Source organism: Doryrhamphus excisus, chromosome 7 (assembly GCF_030265055.1).
Source record: "Doryrhamphus excisus isolate RoL2022-K1 chromosome 7, RoL_Dexc_1.0, whole genome shotgun sequence".
Lineage (NCBI taxonomy): Eukaryota > Metazoa > Chordata > Actinopteri > Syngnathiformes > Syngnathidae > Doryrhamphus > Doryrhamphus excisus.
Window position 1 is genome coordinate 10,100,114 of NC_080472.1, and position 17,636 is coordinate 10,117,749.

At 42.6% G+C, this 17,636-nt stretch overlaps 2 protein-coding genes across 3 annotated transcripts in view; one reads left to right on the forward strand and one right to left on the reverse strand.

Moving 5' to 3' along the window:
• The window catches only part of LOC131132041 (sodium/potassium/calcium exchanger 3-like), a 49,232-nt gene extending 33,940 nt beyond the window's left edge, over nt 1-15,292 (reverse strand). For both annotated transcript variants that reach the window (XM_058077218.1, XM_058077217.1), the window contains exons 1-2: nt 15,010-15,292; nt 1,465-1,587 (exon numbers count right to left, since the gene is read on the reverse strand). In XM_058077218.1, coding sequence (XP_057933201.1) covers nt 1,465-1,587; nt 15,010-15,190 — 304 coding nt within the window. In that variant the 5' untranslated portion in view covers nt 15,191-15,292. The remainder of the gene's footprint in view (nt 1-1,464; nt 1,588-15,009) is intronic.
• The window catches only part of ncapd3 (non-SMC condensin II complex, subunit D3), a 154,408-nt gene that overhangs the window by 62,631 nt on the left and 74,141 nt on the right, over nt 1-17,636 (forward strand). The gene's annotated exons all lie outside the window — the stretch shown is intronic.

Consider the following 17,636-nt stretch of genomic DNA (forward strand, 5'->3'; position numbering starts at 1 on the left):
AAGTGCTGATTTTGCACAAGCTTCAAAATCTAGCGGTTCAATTTCTCTGTGTATTTTTCTCACCTTTGCTTCACAAATTATTGTTTGACCATTGAGCATTTTTTTCTGGATTAAAAACACTTTACTAGTACACAAATGTGTCAAATGTTTCATTGTGGTGCACAACTTATAAATATCACTGCTTACTACGACTACCATGTGTAAGGTAGCATGGCTTTCCATGTTAACATACATCTCCACAAATGTTCAGACATTCCTCCAAATACAATGCATCAGTACTATTATCTGATGAATTATCAGCATATATTGATATATGATATCATTATGGCAGTCTTTTCATTTTACATGGGGCAAGTTCGGGCAAGTAGTTCTCACCTTAAGGATTCCCTATGGGCAAGTCATTTTGGTTTTTAACGTAGAGCCCTGAAAATGTAGCAAAACATCCTGAAGGATGAAAGAATGTCGGGCCATCTGTTGGTGACCCCAAGCTGGAAGCAACTTGGGTTCGGTCTTGGGAGTGGCCTGGTCCACGTCCTATGGAGATGCCGCGGCATGACCTTCAAAAGGCTTTGGCTTGATGCTGGAAACGCCTCCAATGTTTGTTTGTTGCTGCTAAGGGTGGCCGACCACTTATTAGTTTTTGGGGGCAATCACTTTTTCACATGCGGCCGTGTAGCTTAGGACTATTTCTCCCTTAATAATAATAGTTTCATTTACTAATGTTAATATTATTACTAATATTTACATTCCTTTTGTCAAACATTTAAGTACAAAAAGCCAAGACATTATGAGAGGGGCAAAGCCTTTTTCACACCACTGCGTGTCCAAGCGACATAACCCCCCAGCTGTAAAGCAAGGGGGACTACAGCGTGCTAAATATAGCTTGTCAGTAAGTATCCAGTCAGACTGCAGGCTCCGATGTCCCTGGATGTGGATTCTGAACAATCAAGGGGGTGTGCCGTGTTTACAAAGAGATCAGGACCTCACCCCTTCTCCACCTCAGGATCCCGCATGGATGCCATGGAACAACAAGACATGAGAACATGAGCGCGAGTCAGTCTGGAGATGACGAGTCCATACGTTACGTGAAAAACAGCGCCCGCCTGTCGGTTGATGGCTTGGTTTTGTCTTATTAGTCAGTCCACAATGTCTATACAGAAATGGTAGACGGGGCGTCAAATAGATCGGGAGTGTCAGTGGATCGGCATACTTGTTATATCGTACTCATCATCAGCGAATGGTCGTCTTTGGGCTTGGCGTGGGGACAGCAGGATAACAAAAACCTTTGCAGCACTTTCGTTTTGTTACTGCTTTTTTCAAAAATGTGTTGGTGTCATGAGCACTTGAAAGCACCGCCACCAAGGATGGCGGAAGTTCTCAAGGTCAACCTCTGAATGAATAATTCATCCATTTCCAGTCTGACGTTAGCTTTGGCAGTGCGATGATGAGGAGAGACAGTCTTACCTGGTTCGGTGCAGTTTTTATCCAGCTCGGAGAAGAGCTTGGACTGGTTGTCATAGGTGTCTTGGAGAAGGTGCCGACTGTCCCACCTGGTGTCTTCAAGCGTTGTGGAAAGGGAAACACGATCTGTCGAGGTGAGAAGAAAGGGAGAAGATGCTAATGTGGGAGTAGCTGCAGACAATCCAGCTGGTTTTTGACCAGAACCGGTCAAAGTCCGGCCTGCAGCACACGTTCTTATGAAGACTAAGTGGGAAACACAGCAGTCAAATTCAGATTCAGAAAAGTTGATTTATCCCCATTTGTAGCTCGCCAGCCGTACATCCATCAATCCACAGTCCCAACAGATTGACCACAACAACAACAATAGAGCGATAATAAAACGAGACAAGTCAAGAATGGGGCGGCACCGTGGTCTAGTGGTTAGCGCGCAGACCTCACAGCTAGGAGACCAGGGTTCAATTCCCACCCTCGGCCATCTCTGTGTGGAGTTTGCATGTTCTCCCCGTGCACCCTCCAGCACCCCCCGCGACCCTCGTGAGGAAAAGCGGTAGAAAATGAATGAATGAATGAAGTCAAGAATGGCAGCAATGGTCAATAAATAGTTTAAAAACACACACAAATATTGCCACAAATGTTATTTCAAATGAGCAGCTGAATAGCAGAAGTGATGAAAGACATGCGGACGCAACGCTACCAGAAATCCAATGTTTATCTGAATGGAGAGAGATGATTTGTTTTCCGAATCAAGAAGCAAATGTTTTTCCACAAGTTGCCTCCCACTCCTTCAACTGCAGGGTTGACGGTTCCAGCCCCGCTTTCTCCTTCCCAGTCACTGCTGTTGTGTCCTTGGACAAGACACTTCACCCCCTTTGCCCCCGGTGTCGGCCCCATGAGAACGTTCCGCTCCACTGACCCAGACGCTGACATAAGACACCCATCCAGCCCCCAGGCGCCGCACAACGGCACATTCTAGAAAACATGTTGATCCCTTTGCATAAAATGTTCTATCTATTCCACGGCTGTTGAAGTTAGCATAGCAGGTTGCATAAAAAGAATATGCGAAATTAATCTACTCTCATAATTGCAACAGTCACTTTTATTGCAAATGCTGATCCGAAATGGGAGCAGAAAGTCAACGTCATGCTAGCAAGAGTGTTTGGAGGGCTAAAGAGTTTTGCTTTTTGTTCCCTTACGGCAGGGGTCTCAAACTCAATTTACCTGGGGGCCACTGGAGCTAGGGTCTGGGCGAGGCTGGGCCGCATCAGGTGAAAAAAAAAAAAAAAAAAATATATATATATATATATATATATATATATATATACAGTGAAGAAAATAAGTATTTGAACACCCTGCTATTTTGCTATTTCTCCCACTTAGAAATCATGGAGGGGTCTGAAATTTTCATCGTAGGTGCATGTCCACTGTGAGAGAGATAAACTAAAAAGAAAAATCCAGAAATCACAATGCATGATTTTTTTAACAATTTATTTGTGTGATACAGCTGCTAATAAGTATTTGAACACCTGAGAAAATGAATGTTAATATTTGGTACAGTAGCCTTTGTTTGCTATTACAGAGGTCAAACGTTTCCTGTAGTTTTTCACCAGGTTTGCACACACTGCAGGAGGGATCTTGGCCCACTCCTCCACACAGATCTTCTCTAGATCAGTCAGGTTTCTGGGCTGTCGCTGAGAAACACGGAGTTTGAGCTCCCTCCAAAGATTTTCGATTGGGTTCAGGTCTGGAGACTGGCTGGGCCATGCTAGAACCTTGATATGCTTCTTACGGAGCCACTCCTTGGTTTTCCTGGCTGTGTGCTTCGGGTCGTTGTCGTGTTGGAAGACCCAGCCACGACCCATCTTCAATGCTCTGACAGAGGGAAGGAGGTTGTTCCCCAAAATCTCACAATACACGGCCCCAGTCATCCTCTCTTTAATGCAGTGCACTCGTCCTGTCCCATGTGCAGAAAAACACCCCCAAAGCATGATGCTACCACCCCCATGCTTCACAGTAGGGATGGTGTTCTTCGGATTGTACTCTTCATTCTTCTTCCTCCAAACACGCTTATTGGAATTATGACCAAAAAGTTCTATTTTGGTCTCATCTGACCATAAAACTTTCTCCCATGACTCCTCTGTATCATCCAAATGGTCATATGCAAACTTAAGACGGGCCTTGACATGTGCTGGTTTAAGCAGGGGAACCTTTCATGCCATGCATGATTTCACATCATGACGTCTTAGTGTATTACCTACAGTAACCTTGGAAACGGTGGTCCCAGCTCTTTTCAGGTCATTGACCAAGTCCTGTCGTGTAGTTCTGGGCTGATTCCTCACCTTTCTTAGAATCATTGAGACCCCACGAGGTGATATCTTGCATGGGGCTCCACTCCGATTGAGATTGACCGTCATGTTTAGCTTCTTCCATTTTCTAATGATAGCTCCAACAGTGGACCTTTTTTCACCAAGCTGCTTGGTAATTGCTCCGTAGCCCTTTCCAGCCTTGTGGAGGTGTACAATTTTGTCTCTGGTGTCTTTGGACAGCTCTTTGGTCTTCGCCATGTTACAAGTTAAAGTCTTACTGATTGTATGGGGTGGACAGGTGTCTTTATGCAGCTAACGACCTCAAACAGGTGCATCTGATTCAGGATGATACATGGAGTGCAGGTGGACTTCTAATGGGCAGACTAACAGGTCTTTCAGGGTCAGAATTCTAGATGATACACAGGTGTTCAAATACTTATTTGCAGCTGTATCACACAAATAAATTGTTAAAAAATCATGCATTGTGATTTCTGGATTTTTCTTTTTAGTTTATCTCTCTCACAGTGGACATGCACCTACGATGAAAATTTCAGACCCCTCCATGATTTCGAAGTGGGAGAAATAGCAAAATAGCAGGGTGTTCAAATACTTATTTTCTTCACTGTATATATATATATATATATATATATATATATATACAGTCTTAGAGGGCCAGCCTTAGAGGGCCAGCTTTAAAGGGCCAGCCATATATATATATATATAAATAAGAAAAAAATAAAAATAAAAATATTAATAAATATTACTTATATTAAATATTAATAAATATATATAATATAATAGTCTTCAATGCTTCTGCTATACCCTCCACTTTTTCAGTGCTTTGGTTCTTTGCAAAAGCTCTGATAAAACATTAAATTATTATAATTATAAAATATTATAAATAATTTTTTATTTATTATTACATTATTAAATAAATGTTTAATGTTAATTTTTATTTTTCGACACAAAATAAGATGGAAAAATAAATAAGCAAATAAAAAAAAACAAATTAAACATATCAAGGCGGGGGCCTCAAACTAGCGTCCCGCGGGCCGTGAGATTGAGACCCCTGCCTTACGGTATCCAAAATGAAGCCAACTGTGGCCTTCTAAGCAGGCTAACGGTACCAAGTACAGCAAAATGACCGCTTGAGTGTTTAGCAACTTTACAACCAACATGGGCTGATGCCAAGCCAAGGTCAGTTGGACTCAAATCCACAATGGATTCATGTGTGTGTAATCTGATGGATTGTCCACTTGGTGTAAACTATAATAGCGTCATCTGAGATGTGCTGCAGCAGCAGTACGAGATCTAGGCCAGCCATGCGCTACACGCGTGTCAGACGAGTGTGTGCAGGACAAAATGCTTCTGGGAAATGTTCAATATCAGGGGATTAGAAGCTCCACTTATTTGGACCATTCCTTGTTATATTCCCACCTTCACCGCGTTGGCTGCCAGCGTCCTACATGGACTGGGGTCCTACTTCTATCGGTCCAAGTCGACCCCATAACGTCACAGAACAGGGCGGCCCATCGCTCCTCAATGTCATCCCTAATGAGCTACTTTGTCTTCATTAGTGTCCTTTGGCAGATGTGTGTACATGCATGTAGGAACGCCAGCGTGCACGTTTGTTCACAGGGATACGTCCATTCCTGGCATACGCGCTGTGCGTTCTACAGCACAGCACGTGGCCAGTGTGCTAAATAGATCAATAACGGATATTCAATTGATGTTTGCGTGGAGAAAATTTACATTTCACGTCTTGAGAGCACGAGCGCTAAACAAATGCGAGCTTCATCCTCGTCCCGAGAGATGAAGAACTAGGTCGTGTTGGTTTGTACTATGTATGGAAGCGCTAAAACACGCAACACGTGATAAAGCATCTGTTAGCCAAGCATTATCATGTCCTGATTTCATACGCAGTCGGCCCTCGCGATATCGCTACATCGCACTTTTTCAGATGGTCGCTGTTTCATGGTAGTTTGCGCTGTTACAAACATGTCAAAACATGAAATAGAAGTGCTGTGTTGTATTCTGGTCACTAGGCGGCAGTCAGGACACTACAATGCGGCATTACCTTACATGACCTTACCTTAACACTGCATGAAGTCAGCCACGGCATGTCCCTTGTCAGAGTCAAACACAAAAAGTTCTCCATTTGGAAATTAATTTCAGGCTAACTGATTAGCTTAAAAGCATAAAACAATGGCAAACCTTCCCAGGAGTGGCCGGCCAAACAAATGACACAGCACACAACAAATGAGTGCAGCCACGACACCTCCAAGAGGTCACAAAAGACCCCACAACAACATGCGAACAACTGCAGGGCTCACTCGCCTCGGTTAAGGTCGGTGCACCATAAGAAAGACACTGGGCCAAAACTGGGCCTGCATGGCAGAGTTCCAAGACCAAAACCACTGCTGAACAAAAAGAACATTAAGGCTCCTCTCAATTTTGCCAGAAAACATCTTGATGATCCCCCAAGACTTTTGGGAAAATACTGGACTGACGGAAGAAGGTGCGTCCCATGACATCTAGCATTTAAGACAAAGAACATCATAGCAACATTAAAATATGGTGGTGGTAGTGTGATGGTCTTTTTGTCTTTCCGAATGGAATCTTTTGGAATGACTTTTCCGTAAACAATGGTATCCATGGAAAGGAATATTCCAATCTCTGGTCTCAATGCGGCGCTACAATCCAACAAAATAGTCCGTGGTGCATGCGCAGTAACGCGTAAACATCAACATCACGTGATACCGCTTCCCCGAGTTTTCCTTCCACTTGTTGGAAAAACTCCGTATTTCCAGTTTTTCCTCCGCCCAGGCTTGAAATTATGTCATATTGCTCGCCGCCATTTTTAAAACCAAAGAACGTCTCTAGCTACGTCATAATTACGTCATATCTGAGCATGTGCTGAAAGAATGCACTGGGATAAAAAAAAAAAAAAAACAGGAAAAGATCAAATTCAATCTTGCTAATATTTTACAATACAACTCAGGATGTGTTTTATGTAGATATATATTTTCTTTTTTAAGAAAAACTCCTGAATAGATGATGGAAGGGTTTACGTTCTGTTCCACACTCCTGTTCAGAAGATGGCGGTAACGCACACTGAAAGCTGCTTTCGGATTGGAGAAAGGAATATTCCAACCTTGGGAATCCCATTATATGTTCATTCGGATTGGCCCTTTTCTTTCGGAATGAGGCGTATACAAAGGTTCCATTCCCTCCGTTTGGGCAAATAAATCCAGAGCAAGCCGGATATTTGGGTCCCCACGTGGCTAATACGCAAGTCGTGGCTAGTATCGCTTTCCATTTTGGGTGTCAACATAATCATCATAATGTAAAGATGGACATCTCCACCTCTGCTTTTCAGGAAATACAAAGCTCATGTCCTAGCATCCTCCAAAAGGAGCCACTCCTGAGAGCAGAATTTGGATTGGAGTGTGAGGGAGGACAGATTTGTGCGAGAGGAATTGCATAACAACATCGGAGCAAGCGACGGAGATTCTCCAGCTTATGATCAAACTCGCTGGCATGCACTTTGACAGCTGGAGGGACCCGGACGCAAATACTCGGCGAGTAAACCCACAGCCTAGCATGCTCCTGATTAAGGCCGTCATTTCTGCTCTTTGAAATATTTGTCATCTATACACTTTAAGCAGCTTAAGGAGCTCCTCAACTCCTGATCTCTAAATATGGCTTCCGACATTTAACCTGTCACCCACACGGATAAATAAAGACGAAAAGGTCCTTATCTCATTTTCCTAACCACAGCCCCTTTAGTAGCGGCCATTTTAGACCATTGGAGCACAAAAGATTGACTTCTACGCTTGTAGAAGGATGGAACCTACCAAAACAAAGACAAGACTCCTGTATATGTGGTTTCTTAACTTTTTATTATTTGCCGTTTTATTATTATTATTATTATATTTACTTATTACTGATTGATTGATTCTTTATTCTTGATTTGTTTATTTATTTTACATCTTATTTTGTGCAGAAAAATAAAAATTAAGATATTTGAGAACAGTGGAATGTTTTATCAGAGCTTTTCTTGTAGAAAATTGGAACCAAAGCGAAGTTTTTTAATTTTTTTGTTTTTAATAAATGCGTTTTGGTTTTTTTTTGGAATACCTGATGCGGCCCAGTCTCACCCAGACCCGAGCTCCAGTGGCCCCCAAGTAAATTGAGTTTGAGACCCCTGATCTAAACAACTATTCCGACATAAATAACAGAAAAGGCTTGTTTCATATCAAATTCATGGATTTGTAAATAAACTATTACAATTAGGGATCAATCGATATGTTCTTTTTCGAGCAGATGCTGATACCGATTTTTTTGCTTGTGGCCGATACTGCTTTTGCTCCTGCAATTTACATGAAAAAATGACAATGATAACAAATATTCCAGGTCTCAAGTTGAAACAAATATTTATTGAAATGTAAACTGAACACAGTAGGATTCAGCTTTCTTAAACACACATTTAAACGGCATTATCAACTTTAAAAGGGAATAAATAATCAACCATATGCAAAACGCTAAACGCTAAAGACGTCTGGTAGCAGACACGGCTGCCCCAATTCCTTCTGTATGTGTGTGTGTGCGCGTGCGTGAGCGCACACACATAACACCGCACGCATTTCACCTGAGCCCGGCGTCGAATGAAACTCCAACAAACACCATGGGAACGAAATTTCCAAGGTTGCCATTAAAGCTGTGTTGCTACCAGCTGTACATATTAGACTCCATATTAGCCTCCAACTACATCAACAGCTCCTAATTCCAACGGTAGGCACTTTTAAAGATGAAGCATTCAGCAGCATTCCTGGTTTTCAAACCCACAAACTAAACTATATTTTCAAGCACGTATATTGCATCACTTGGCGGTCATGTTTCCTATTTCAAAGCAGGTGGCAATATTTCAACTAAGTTTAACTGTTAGAGGCTAATTACAAGTTGAAAACGTACCCTTGTTGTGATTCACCTCTCGTGCAGCGTGGGCGGGGTCCCGCGACTGTGCGTGTTGCAGGGTCCTCCGGCAACACAAAGCTGCCCGGCGGATGCCTGTCTGTAAATCATGCGGCGGTAAAATACATCGGCGAAACCACGCACGTATCGGCCAATACCGATTCAAGTAAAGAACGCAAATATCGGCCCGATATATCCTTAATTACGATTGCCACAATTTTAAATGTCCCGACACCGCCTAACCTTCTGCAAGACACTCCTCCACGCTCCACGTGGGGTTCTTCCATCAACATCCCCGTCAGCTCTTATCACATTCACTTCTGCCACCTGGTGGCCGTTTTTATAGCTTAAATTGCTCTGAAGGGAAAGTTGCGTCATCACCTCATTTTGCCTCATTTTGCAGGGTCCACCCTGGACTGGTGGCCATCCAATCCCACGGCACATATAGACCAGGCGTCTCAAACTCAATTTACCTGGGGGCCACAAAACATTCCACTGTTCTCAAATATCTTACTTTTTATTTTTCTACACAAAATAAGATGAAAAATATATAAACAAATCAAGAATAAAGAAAATCAATCAATCAGTAATAAATAAATAAATAAATAAATATAATAATAAAAAAAAATAATAATAAAACGGCAAATAATAACAACTTAAGAAACCACATATAGTTGGTGGGTAGACAAATGATTTTTTTCAGATTAAAATGAACAAAGCATTATTAGAGCCCTGTAGACATGACAAAACACGACTATAGTCACATTTATACTCTTTTTATTTACAACATATTGCGCAACTGCAGGGTCTTGAGACACATGCTAACTCGCAAACTAGAGGGCTAGCGACCTAAATGGTAGCCTTCAAGTTATTTCCTTTAAACTTAAATAGCCAAAAACTTACCACTTCCACACGGATAGGGAGGATAACTATTAACAGTTATTTAACCTTTAACATGAACATGAATCAAACGTAATCATTTTTTCTGGGTACATGATACCATACAGCATCCATATCAAACTTGCGCGGGCCGCACTAACATTAAATTTATCAAGGCGGGGGCCCCTGATATAGACAAACAACCACCCCCCCACATTCATACCTATGGACAATTTGGGCTGACCAATGAAGCTAACATGTTTTTGTGACACTTGCCACGCGGGATGATGCCCAGGAATGTGCCATCTGAGGTGAAACATCAAACGGAAGTGATCATTGCCTGAATCTTCTTCAAAGCCGTGTACTTTCTTCCACTCTCGTCTCATTTGTTCTGTGTCACTGAGCCGAAAATCCCAGAATACACACCGTGGGTACAAAAATAGTCTTTGGATTGCATGATGAATTAGCTTGGGCATATACGAGCAAGGAGGAGAGACTGGAGAGGGAGAGAAGAGGAACTCAAATGTTCACGCCAAAAAATGACCCACAGACGAGATCAGTGACCTCTTCGTATCCGTCACAACCCAGTCCATTCACGTGACACGCGTGACACACGTGACAAACGTGTTAGGGGAGCTTCACATGCACGCTTACTTTCACATCAGAACGACGATCATCGATATGGAATCATCACCCCAGCGCCAGGTAAAACAATACCATACACTCCGTTATCAATATTTCACCTTCCTATTTTCTTTATTTGCTATTACAGCGGAACCTTGGTTAGCGTCAATAATTTGTTCCAGAAGCTAACCAAAAGCAAGTCAAAAAAAGAAATGAATCTGTTGCAAAATGTCAAAAAAAAGCCTGTTCCCATCTAAAATGTCAAAGATCCATCCTATCTGAGGTCGGGTGGTGGGGGCAGTAGCATTAGTAGCTTCCTGACTGTCCGTACTGTATGATTGTTAGAGCCATATATACATAAAAGCTAAAAACTAAATATTATTTTGGTTAAAAATACAGAATCATCATGTGTTAAAAGCTGAGGGTAACATCTATTCCCCGTAGAAATACACGCTGCACAGCAACCAGGAAGTGAAAAGGCAAGAAGTCTTGTAGCATTGATACACGCATGCAAACGCATGCACACGCACAATTCAGTTCCAAATGTGAAAAATACTTCATGGTGTTAAATGTGTCAAAAATGTGTAAAACAAAACATGTAAAGCAACAACCATCTTCCTCATCCTCGCCTTCCTCCAGGCTCATGTTTTTCCTCTTTGCAATACCCCTACACCAGGGGTCTGAAACTCGCGGCCAGCAGGCCGCATTTGGCCCGTGAGACGCTAGTTTGAGGCCCCCACCTTGATACCAAAGTTTAATGTTGAAATGCCAGCTTAAAGCTGTGTGCACACCGGACACAATGAACATGATTTTGCCCCGCCCATACTGTTCCCCTACCCTGTTACCCCGCCCTGTTTTGCTTTGGATTAGCAATGAAGCTAAAGGCTTATGACGCTGGGTACAAATAAATGCAAAATGATTTGGAATAAAAGGGAAAATACACGTCAAGATAAAGCATCTCATCAAACATGTTGTTAAAGTTACCACGCTGCTCCCAGATGGAACTGAGTACCATGCTAACTTGCTAATTGGGTACAATTATTAAGTTTCATTAATGCTCATGTTAAAGGTTAAATAACTGTTAATACTGTACATTTCATTCTGAAAAAAAACATTTCTCTACCAACTGTATGTGGTTTCTTCCCTTTTTTGCTGTTTTATTATTATTTTACTTATTTATTACTGATTGATTGATTTATTGTCTTTATTCTTAATTTGTTTATTTTTTTTAAATCTTATTTTGTGTATAGAAAAATAAAAAAGATATTTGAGAACAGTGGAATGTTTTATCAGATATTTTGGTGTGGAAAACCGGAACCAAAGTACTGAAAAAGTGTAGGGTATAGCAGAAGCAAAAGCATTGAAGATAGTTTTTTTTTATGGATTTCTTTTCCAGTTTTTAATAAATGCGTTTTGGGTTTTTTTGAAAAGCTGATGCGGCCTGGCTTCACCCAGAACCTAGCTCCGGTGGCCCCGAGGTAAATTGAGTTTGAGACCCCTGCCCTACACTCTTGTCGCTTTTCTTTTATGTCTAATTCTTTAAGTCCAATTTGTAGCTGCAAAGTGCTCCATCTGTGCCTCCATTCCGCTGGCGTCCTCAATGGAGGAGACCCAGCAAGCGAGAAGGTAAGTTCTTATGTAATAAGACCATGTGGACACTATAGAGCGCTAGCGTTAATGGCCTATCTATACATGACCATTTGTTTATCGCAGATGGATGACAAAGGACTTTAGCTAGAATAACAAAGTTGATCTGTATTAAAACCTGAAGATAATAGCCGCTCATATGACTAATCCCCTCTCATATGGAGATTTCCTCTCGCGTTTGCCGAGCTTTTACCTTCTAATTTGAGGGGTTAAACACAACTGCACGAGTGCAGACACATACTGTGCACTATACGGAACGGATGGGTGGACAGCCTTTGCTTTTGGCCCGACACTCGGGCACTGCGCGGGTCGTGTGAAGCATGCGGGTTGCATAAAGATGGCCTGTGGTTTAAACAGGAAAATATTCCAAGTGAAAAAATCATTGTGAGTCTCCTTTGAAGCCTGCGGCTCGTATCGCTAATTCATGGCTCAAAGAACTGCAGTTGCAGCAGGAAGTAGCGAAATGGACAAGTGAAGTGCATGCGAATATCACAATTATGTTTTGATTTCATTTATAGTATATTTTATATTTTATTTGTATTTTACGTCTTATGCAGCAATGGTGTTTTGATCTGACAAATCTTAAGTAACTTTGATCAAGTGTAGAATTACTACAGCTTCTGTTTTTTTAGCGACTTGGACCGTTGCAGATGTTAAACTTCGAACAAATTATGAGGCTGCTCAATTCTGACGCTGGGGAAGACAACTTTAGTGATTTTAGTTCCCAGGATGCCGTCACTTCTTGTTGACAGAGAAGGACACTATTGGGAAGAGCTCCAACATTGCAGTTTTCAACTTTTGGGGGAAAATTCCCGACCATAACAGCACCTCTAAAAAGTGCACCGACAACTCTGCCTTCATTCGGGACAAGCGAGAGGAACAGTAAGGAGCCAACAGCCGTTACAAGGCTAGCTAGCCAGGGCTCGACAATAACGATGTACCGATGGCCCGGGGCAAGTTAAAACAAAATTGGGGCAAGTAAATCCAATCATTAATATTCCCATCGGGCAAGTGCACTTTAGCATGCCGTACTGCCAAGAGTTTTTTTTAAAGCGGTTCTTGTTGGGTGTTGGTAAAACACGGACTGCGTAATTCCGATGGTAATTTGCAAAGCAATCCTTGTAAATCTTGAAGTGGACCAATCAGAATCGTTTATTTAGACCGCGGTCCGTAATCCACAATCCGCGTTTTACCCACACCCATTCTTGTTCGCGATCAACCAATCAGCGATCGTTTTACTAGGAAAACATCTATCATGGCGTCCCTGCCAACATCGTCTAATTCTTCAACAACATCTGAAGGAAAACAGCAAAAAGTGATGAACCAGTGCCTCCTAAACAAGTATTTTATTAGCGGTTAGCAAATCAAAGGATGGCACAGGTGAGTGAATCACATTGCTGTGACAATTTGAAGTGGTCACAATGAAACACCACCCATTAGATCCAATACCAAGTGCTGATTTTGCACAAGCTACAAAATCTAGCGGTTCAATTTCTCTGTGTATTTTTCTCACCTTTGCTTCACAAATTATTGTTTGACCATTGAGCTTTTTTTCTGGATTAAAAACACTTTACTAGTACACAAATGTGTCTATTCAATAATGTTTCATTGTGGTGCACAACTTATAAATATCACTGCTTACTACGACTACGATGTGTAAGGTAGCATGTCTGAAAATTTGTGGAGATGTATGTTAAATACATCTCTACAAATTTTTAGACATTCCTCCAAATACAATGCATCAGTACTATTATCTGATGAATTATCAGCATATATTGATATATGATATCATTATGGCACTTTTCATTTTACATGGGGCAAGTTCGGGCAAGTAGTTCTCACCTTAAGGATTCCCCATGGGCAAGTCATTTTTGTTTTTAACGTAGAGCCCTGCTAGCTAGCCTGGCTAATAGCTGCTCCTAGCCCGAGATTTGGATTCCCCAGTCTGTAACGACTGATGAGACAACACTCGGTGGAGTGACAACACTCGCTGTAAGAGTTGTTAAGGCAAGCTAACGGGCTAATCGACGGACGGTGTTGCCATAAGGCGTTGCTTAGCAACCGCAACAGTGCCAAAGTAAATAAGAAAAGGATCTCCCCGTGACACACTCGCGGACCTGCCAGCTCTTGTACCTCGGGTCGAAGCACTCCAGAAACGATTATAAGCTTGGAGACAGCTTTTAATGATCCGCCGCCGCTGCTGAGACCCCCTGAGGAGAAATGGAGGCGACTAGCCAACAAGATGCTACACGAATGAGGTTGATGAAGCTGGACCTAACCCGAACCCTAACCCTAAGCTAGGAGAACATACAACCACAAGTGTAACTATGACATGTGGAGTACCTCAGGGGTCAATACTGGGACCAAAAGAGTTCAACGTGTACATCAATGACATCTGCAAAGTTAGGAAAGACTTAAAGCTGGTATTATTTGGGGATGATACCACTGCCTTTTGTTTCGGGGGGAAGCACAGAAGAAACCATTGGAAAGGTCTGAGATGAAATGGTCATATTAAAACGATTGGTTAGCATCATGTAATTTATTACAATCTAATTTATAACATACCCTGCATTATTATTATAAGTATTCTTTATGCAATGTTTATGTTTGCTTACTCCGGTACCTACCATCTTTCTTTTATGAAGTAATTAGTACTTATTCGTTCCTCAATAAGCCATCCACAAACTCCATTAACTTTACTTGTCCATCTCGTTAGACTATAATAACAGAAATTGGTATCTAGTCCATGTTCCACACGGAAAGTGAATAAGTGATCAGTAATTGCTGGGACATGGATAAGTGTCGGATCGGATCTACTTCTTCCGACTCCTTTTTGGGCATGTTGAATAGTGCAAGAGTAAACGTGTGACTTTGTTAAGCGGCTCCCGAAGAAACCAAAGCATGTAAATAAACCAAATATTGCCCTGGGTGTGATTCTACTCACCAAACCCGGAGGACAAAATGCCTCCCGAATAATCAATTAAGAGTGTTATTAGCAACTGAGCAGACTCGTTCATACAGCAAACGTGCAAGTCCAAGTTTCGTGCTTGCGCTTCATCTCATCCGCAAAAAAAAAGATGCCGACAACGATACTCCTATTTCGGCATCGCTCATGTCTTACCTCCGCGCTGTGCCACCTTCCGGAGCCCGGCGGCCAGTCCCAGCAGAAAGCCCGCCAAGCACATCTGGACGGCGAACAACTCCTTTCGCTTTCTCCGCCTGCCGTTGCTCCTCCGCCGGCTCAGCATCACTCCGACTCCCACGCTCGTCTCCGGCGTTCCGTGTTCCTCCGCGCGGCCCATGACGCTCTTCGTCCGGCGAGCGTTCCCGTGGATGCCCCGGTGATGGTGCTGATGCAAAAAGGACGCGTGATGGGAGCTGCAGGTGCAGATGTGGCTGCCTTGGCGATGGAATCTCAATGTATAAGCTACTGTGTGTTACGGGCTGCTACATCCGATGGAGACTTTCAAAATAAGACGATAAGCAGACACGTTAAAAAAAATTGCAATAGTTTACGTGTTGCTGAGCTTCTTAGAGCTTCAAATTGCGAAAAGAAGAAATGGGAGTGAGACAAAGACATTTTTGAGTCATCCATTTATTGTAAACAAGCATTGAAATGAAATAAGCTGTCCAAAGTTTAAATAGAAATAAAATGTTCACAAAAGGAGTGCAATTCTTGTTAAGTACCTCAAAAATGGCTTTGGGCATATTTGATACCAGAGTTTCCAGGAGGCCAGTGGCAATGTTGCTCCAGGTGGAGAAGATGGCTTCACAGAGGGCATCCACTGTCTGGAACTGATGTCCAATTTGATCATCTCCCCTTGCCATCCATCCCCAAACGTTCCTTGTTGGATGAGGGGAACACGGACGGTCCAAGAGTCAACAAATAAAGAATCATGAATTTATTTGCTTAAGAAGCGAGTCGTTACCACACAGACCAGGGTCTTCAGTCTTGAGGGATGCCCCCTGCTACAGCTTCACATCGCCGGCTGCCATTTGACACCCCTGCACAACCTAAAGCTCCATTGTTCCAATGAAGGATCATGATGGTGCCCCCTCAAACATCAGTAGTTCTTCATGAGTTTCTCAGTAACTACTCTACTCAGTAGTTCTTCATGAGTTCTTCAGTAACTACTCTACTCAGTAGTTCTTCATGAGTTCTTCAGTAACTACTCTACTCAGTAGTTCTTCATGAGTTCCTCCGTAACTACTCTACTCAACAGTTCTTCATGAGTTCCTCCGTAACTACTCTACTCAACAGTTCTTCATGAGTTCCTCCGTAACTACTCTACTAAACAGTTCTTCATGAGTTTTTCAGTAACTACTCTACTCAGTAGTTCTTCATGAGTTCCTCAATAACTACTCTACTCAACAGTTCTTCATGAGTTCCTCCGTAACTACTCTACTCAACAGTTCTTCATGAGTTCTTCAGTAACTACTCTACTCAACAGTTCTTCATGAGTTCTTCAGTAACTATTCTACTCAGTCGTTCTTCATGAGTTCCTCAGTAACTACTCTACTCAACAGTTCTTCATGAGTTCCTCCGTAACTACTCTACTCAACAGTTCTTCATGAGTTTTTCAGTAACTACTCTTCTCAATATAATAATAATTATAATAGTAATACTAATATAAATTGTCATATGGTGCCATTTTCCCTGACTGGGATTCAAAGCACCCCCCCCCCCCCCCATACAATAGTCCCCCTCTGCATGAATAATCCTGTGCCGTTTAAGAAGATTAGAGAGTTTTGTTAAGATATTCCCACAGATGTGCGCACGCACGAATGGAGGCATCCTGTCAAAGCCAAGCCCTTCCTGAGAACTTCCAACGTTTGCTCCACAAGGTGGACAAGCAGACATACCTGCGGGTGCTCCTACCTTCACAAGATGCCGGCTTTGTTGCCCTTCCTCCTCTTGGATGCGGAGTGGAGATACTGGAGATGGCGAGTGTGTTGGCCTCTGGGTAAGTCCACCCCCGTGCAGGCGCACGGACGTGACCTCACCTTAGCGTTCTTCCCTGGATTTCAATAGGAAACTGTCACGCTCCACCTGAACTGTGATTCGGTAGCTTGGGTGGTATTGTCATGTTCCTTTGTTTGTATTGCTTACTAATTCTGTTGTCCCTTTTAGATTTCTCCACTCCCACTTTGGGAGGAGCCACAGGACGTGCCACAGCTGTTCCTCATTCCATTTCCCCCATTTATACCCACCTGTGGCGACTGGAGGGCACTCGGCTATTGTTCTGGTCTCCACGCCATATGCTCTCGCTTCTGACCTTCCGGTTACATCGACTATCCCGGGTGCCCTCCAGTCGACGTGGACTACTCCTGCTGTACGCCCTGTGGCCCCCTCGATCCCTGTTGGTACTTTGATTTCCTGGTTTTTACCCGCGGCATCTTTTCTTTCCTTTTACATGCCGTTGTCCTTGGTTACCCCTTTGTTGTCACGTAAGCCAATTAAAAGACTTGAACTGCAACTGACCACGGTGTCCTCTGCATTCTGGGATCCGAACCTGGTTCCTACCGCAAACTCGTCACAGGAAATGTGCTAACTGAGAAAAAGGATTGCAATTAAAGAGAAAATACGATTACAATAGAATTCAGCTGACAAATATTCCATTTCTATTATTGGTTTTAGTATTTTAGAGGGCTCTAATGATGTTATTTAGAAGGTTGCAAACAGGTTTCCTAAGCTCCAATTACACAAATTTGCTGTTCAGAAATAAGAAATCCTATTTTGAGGAAATG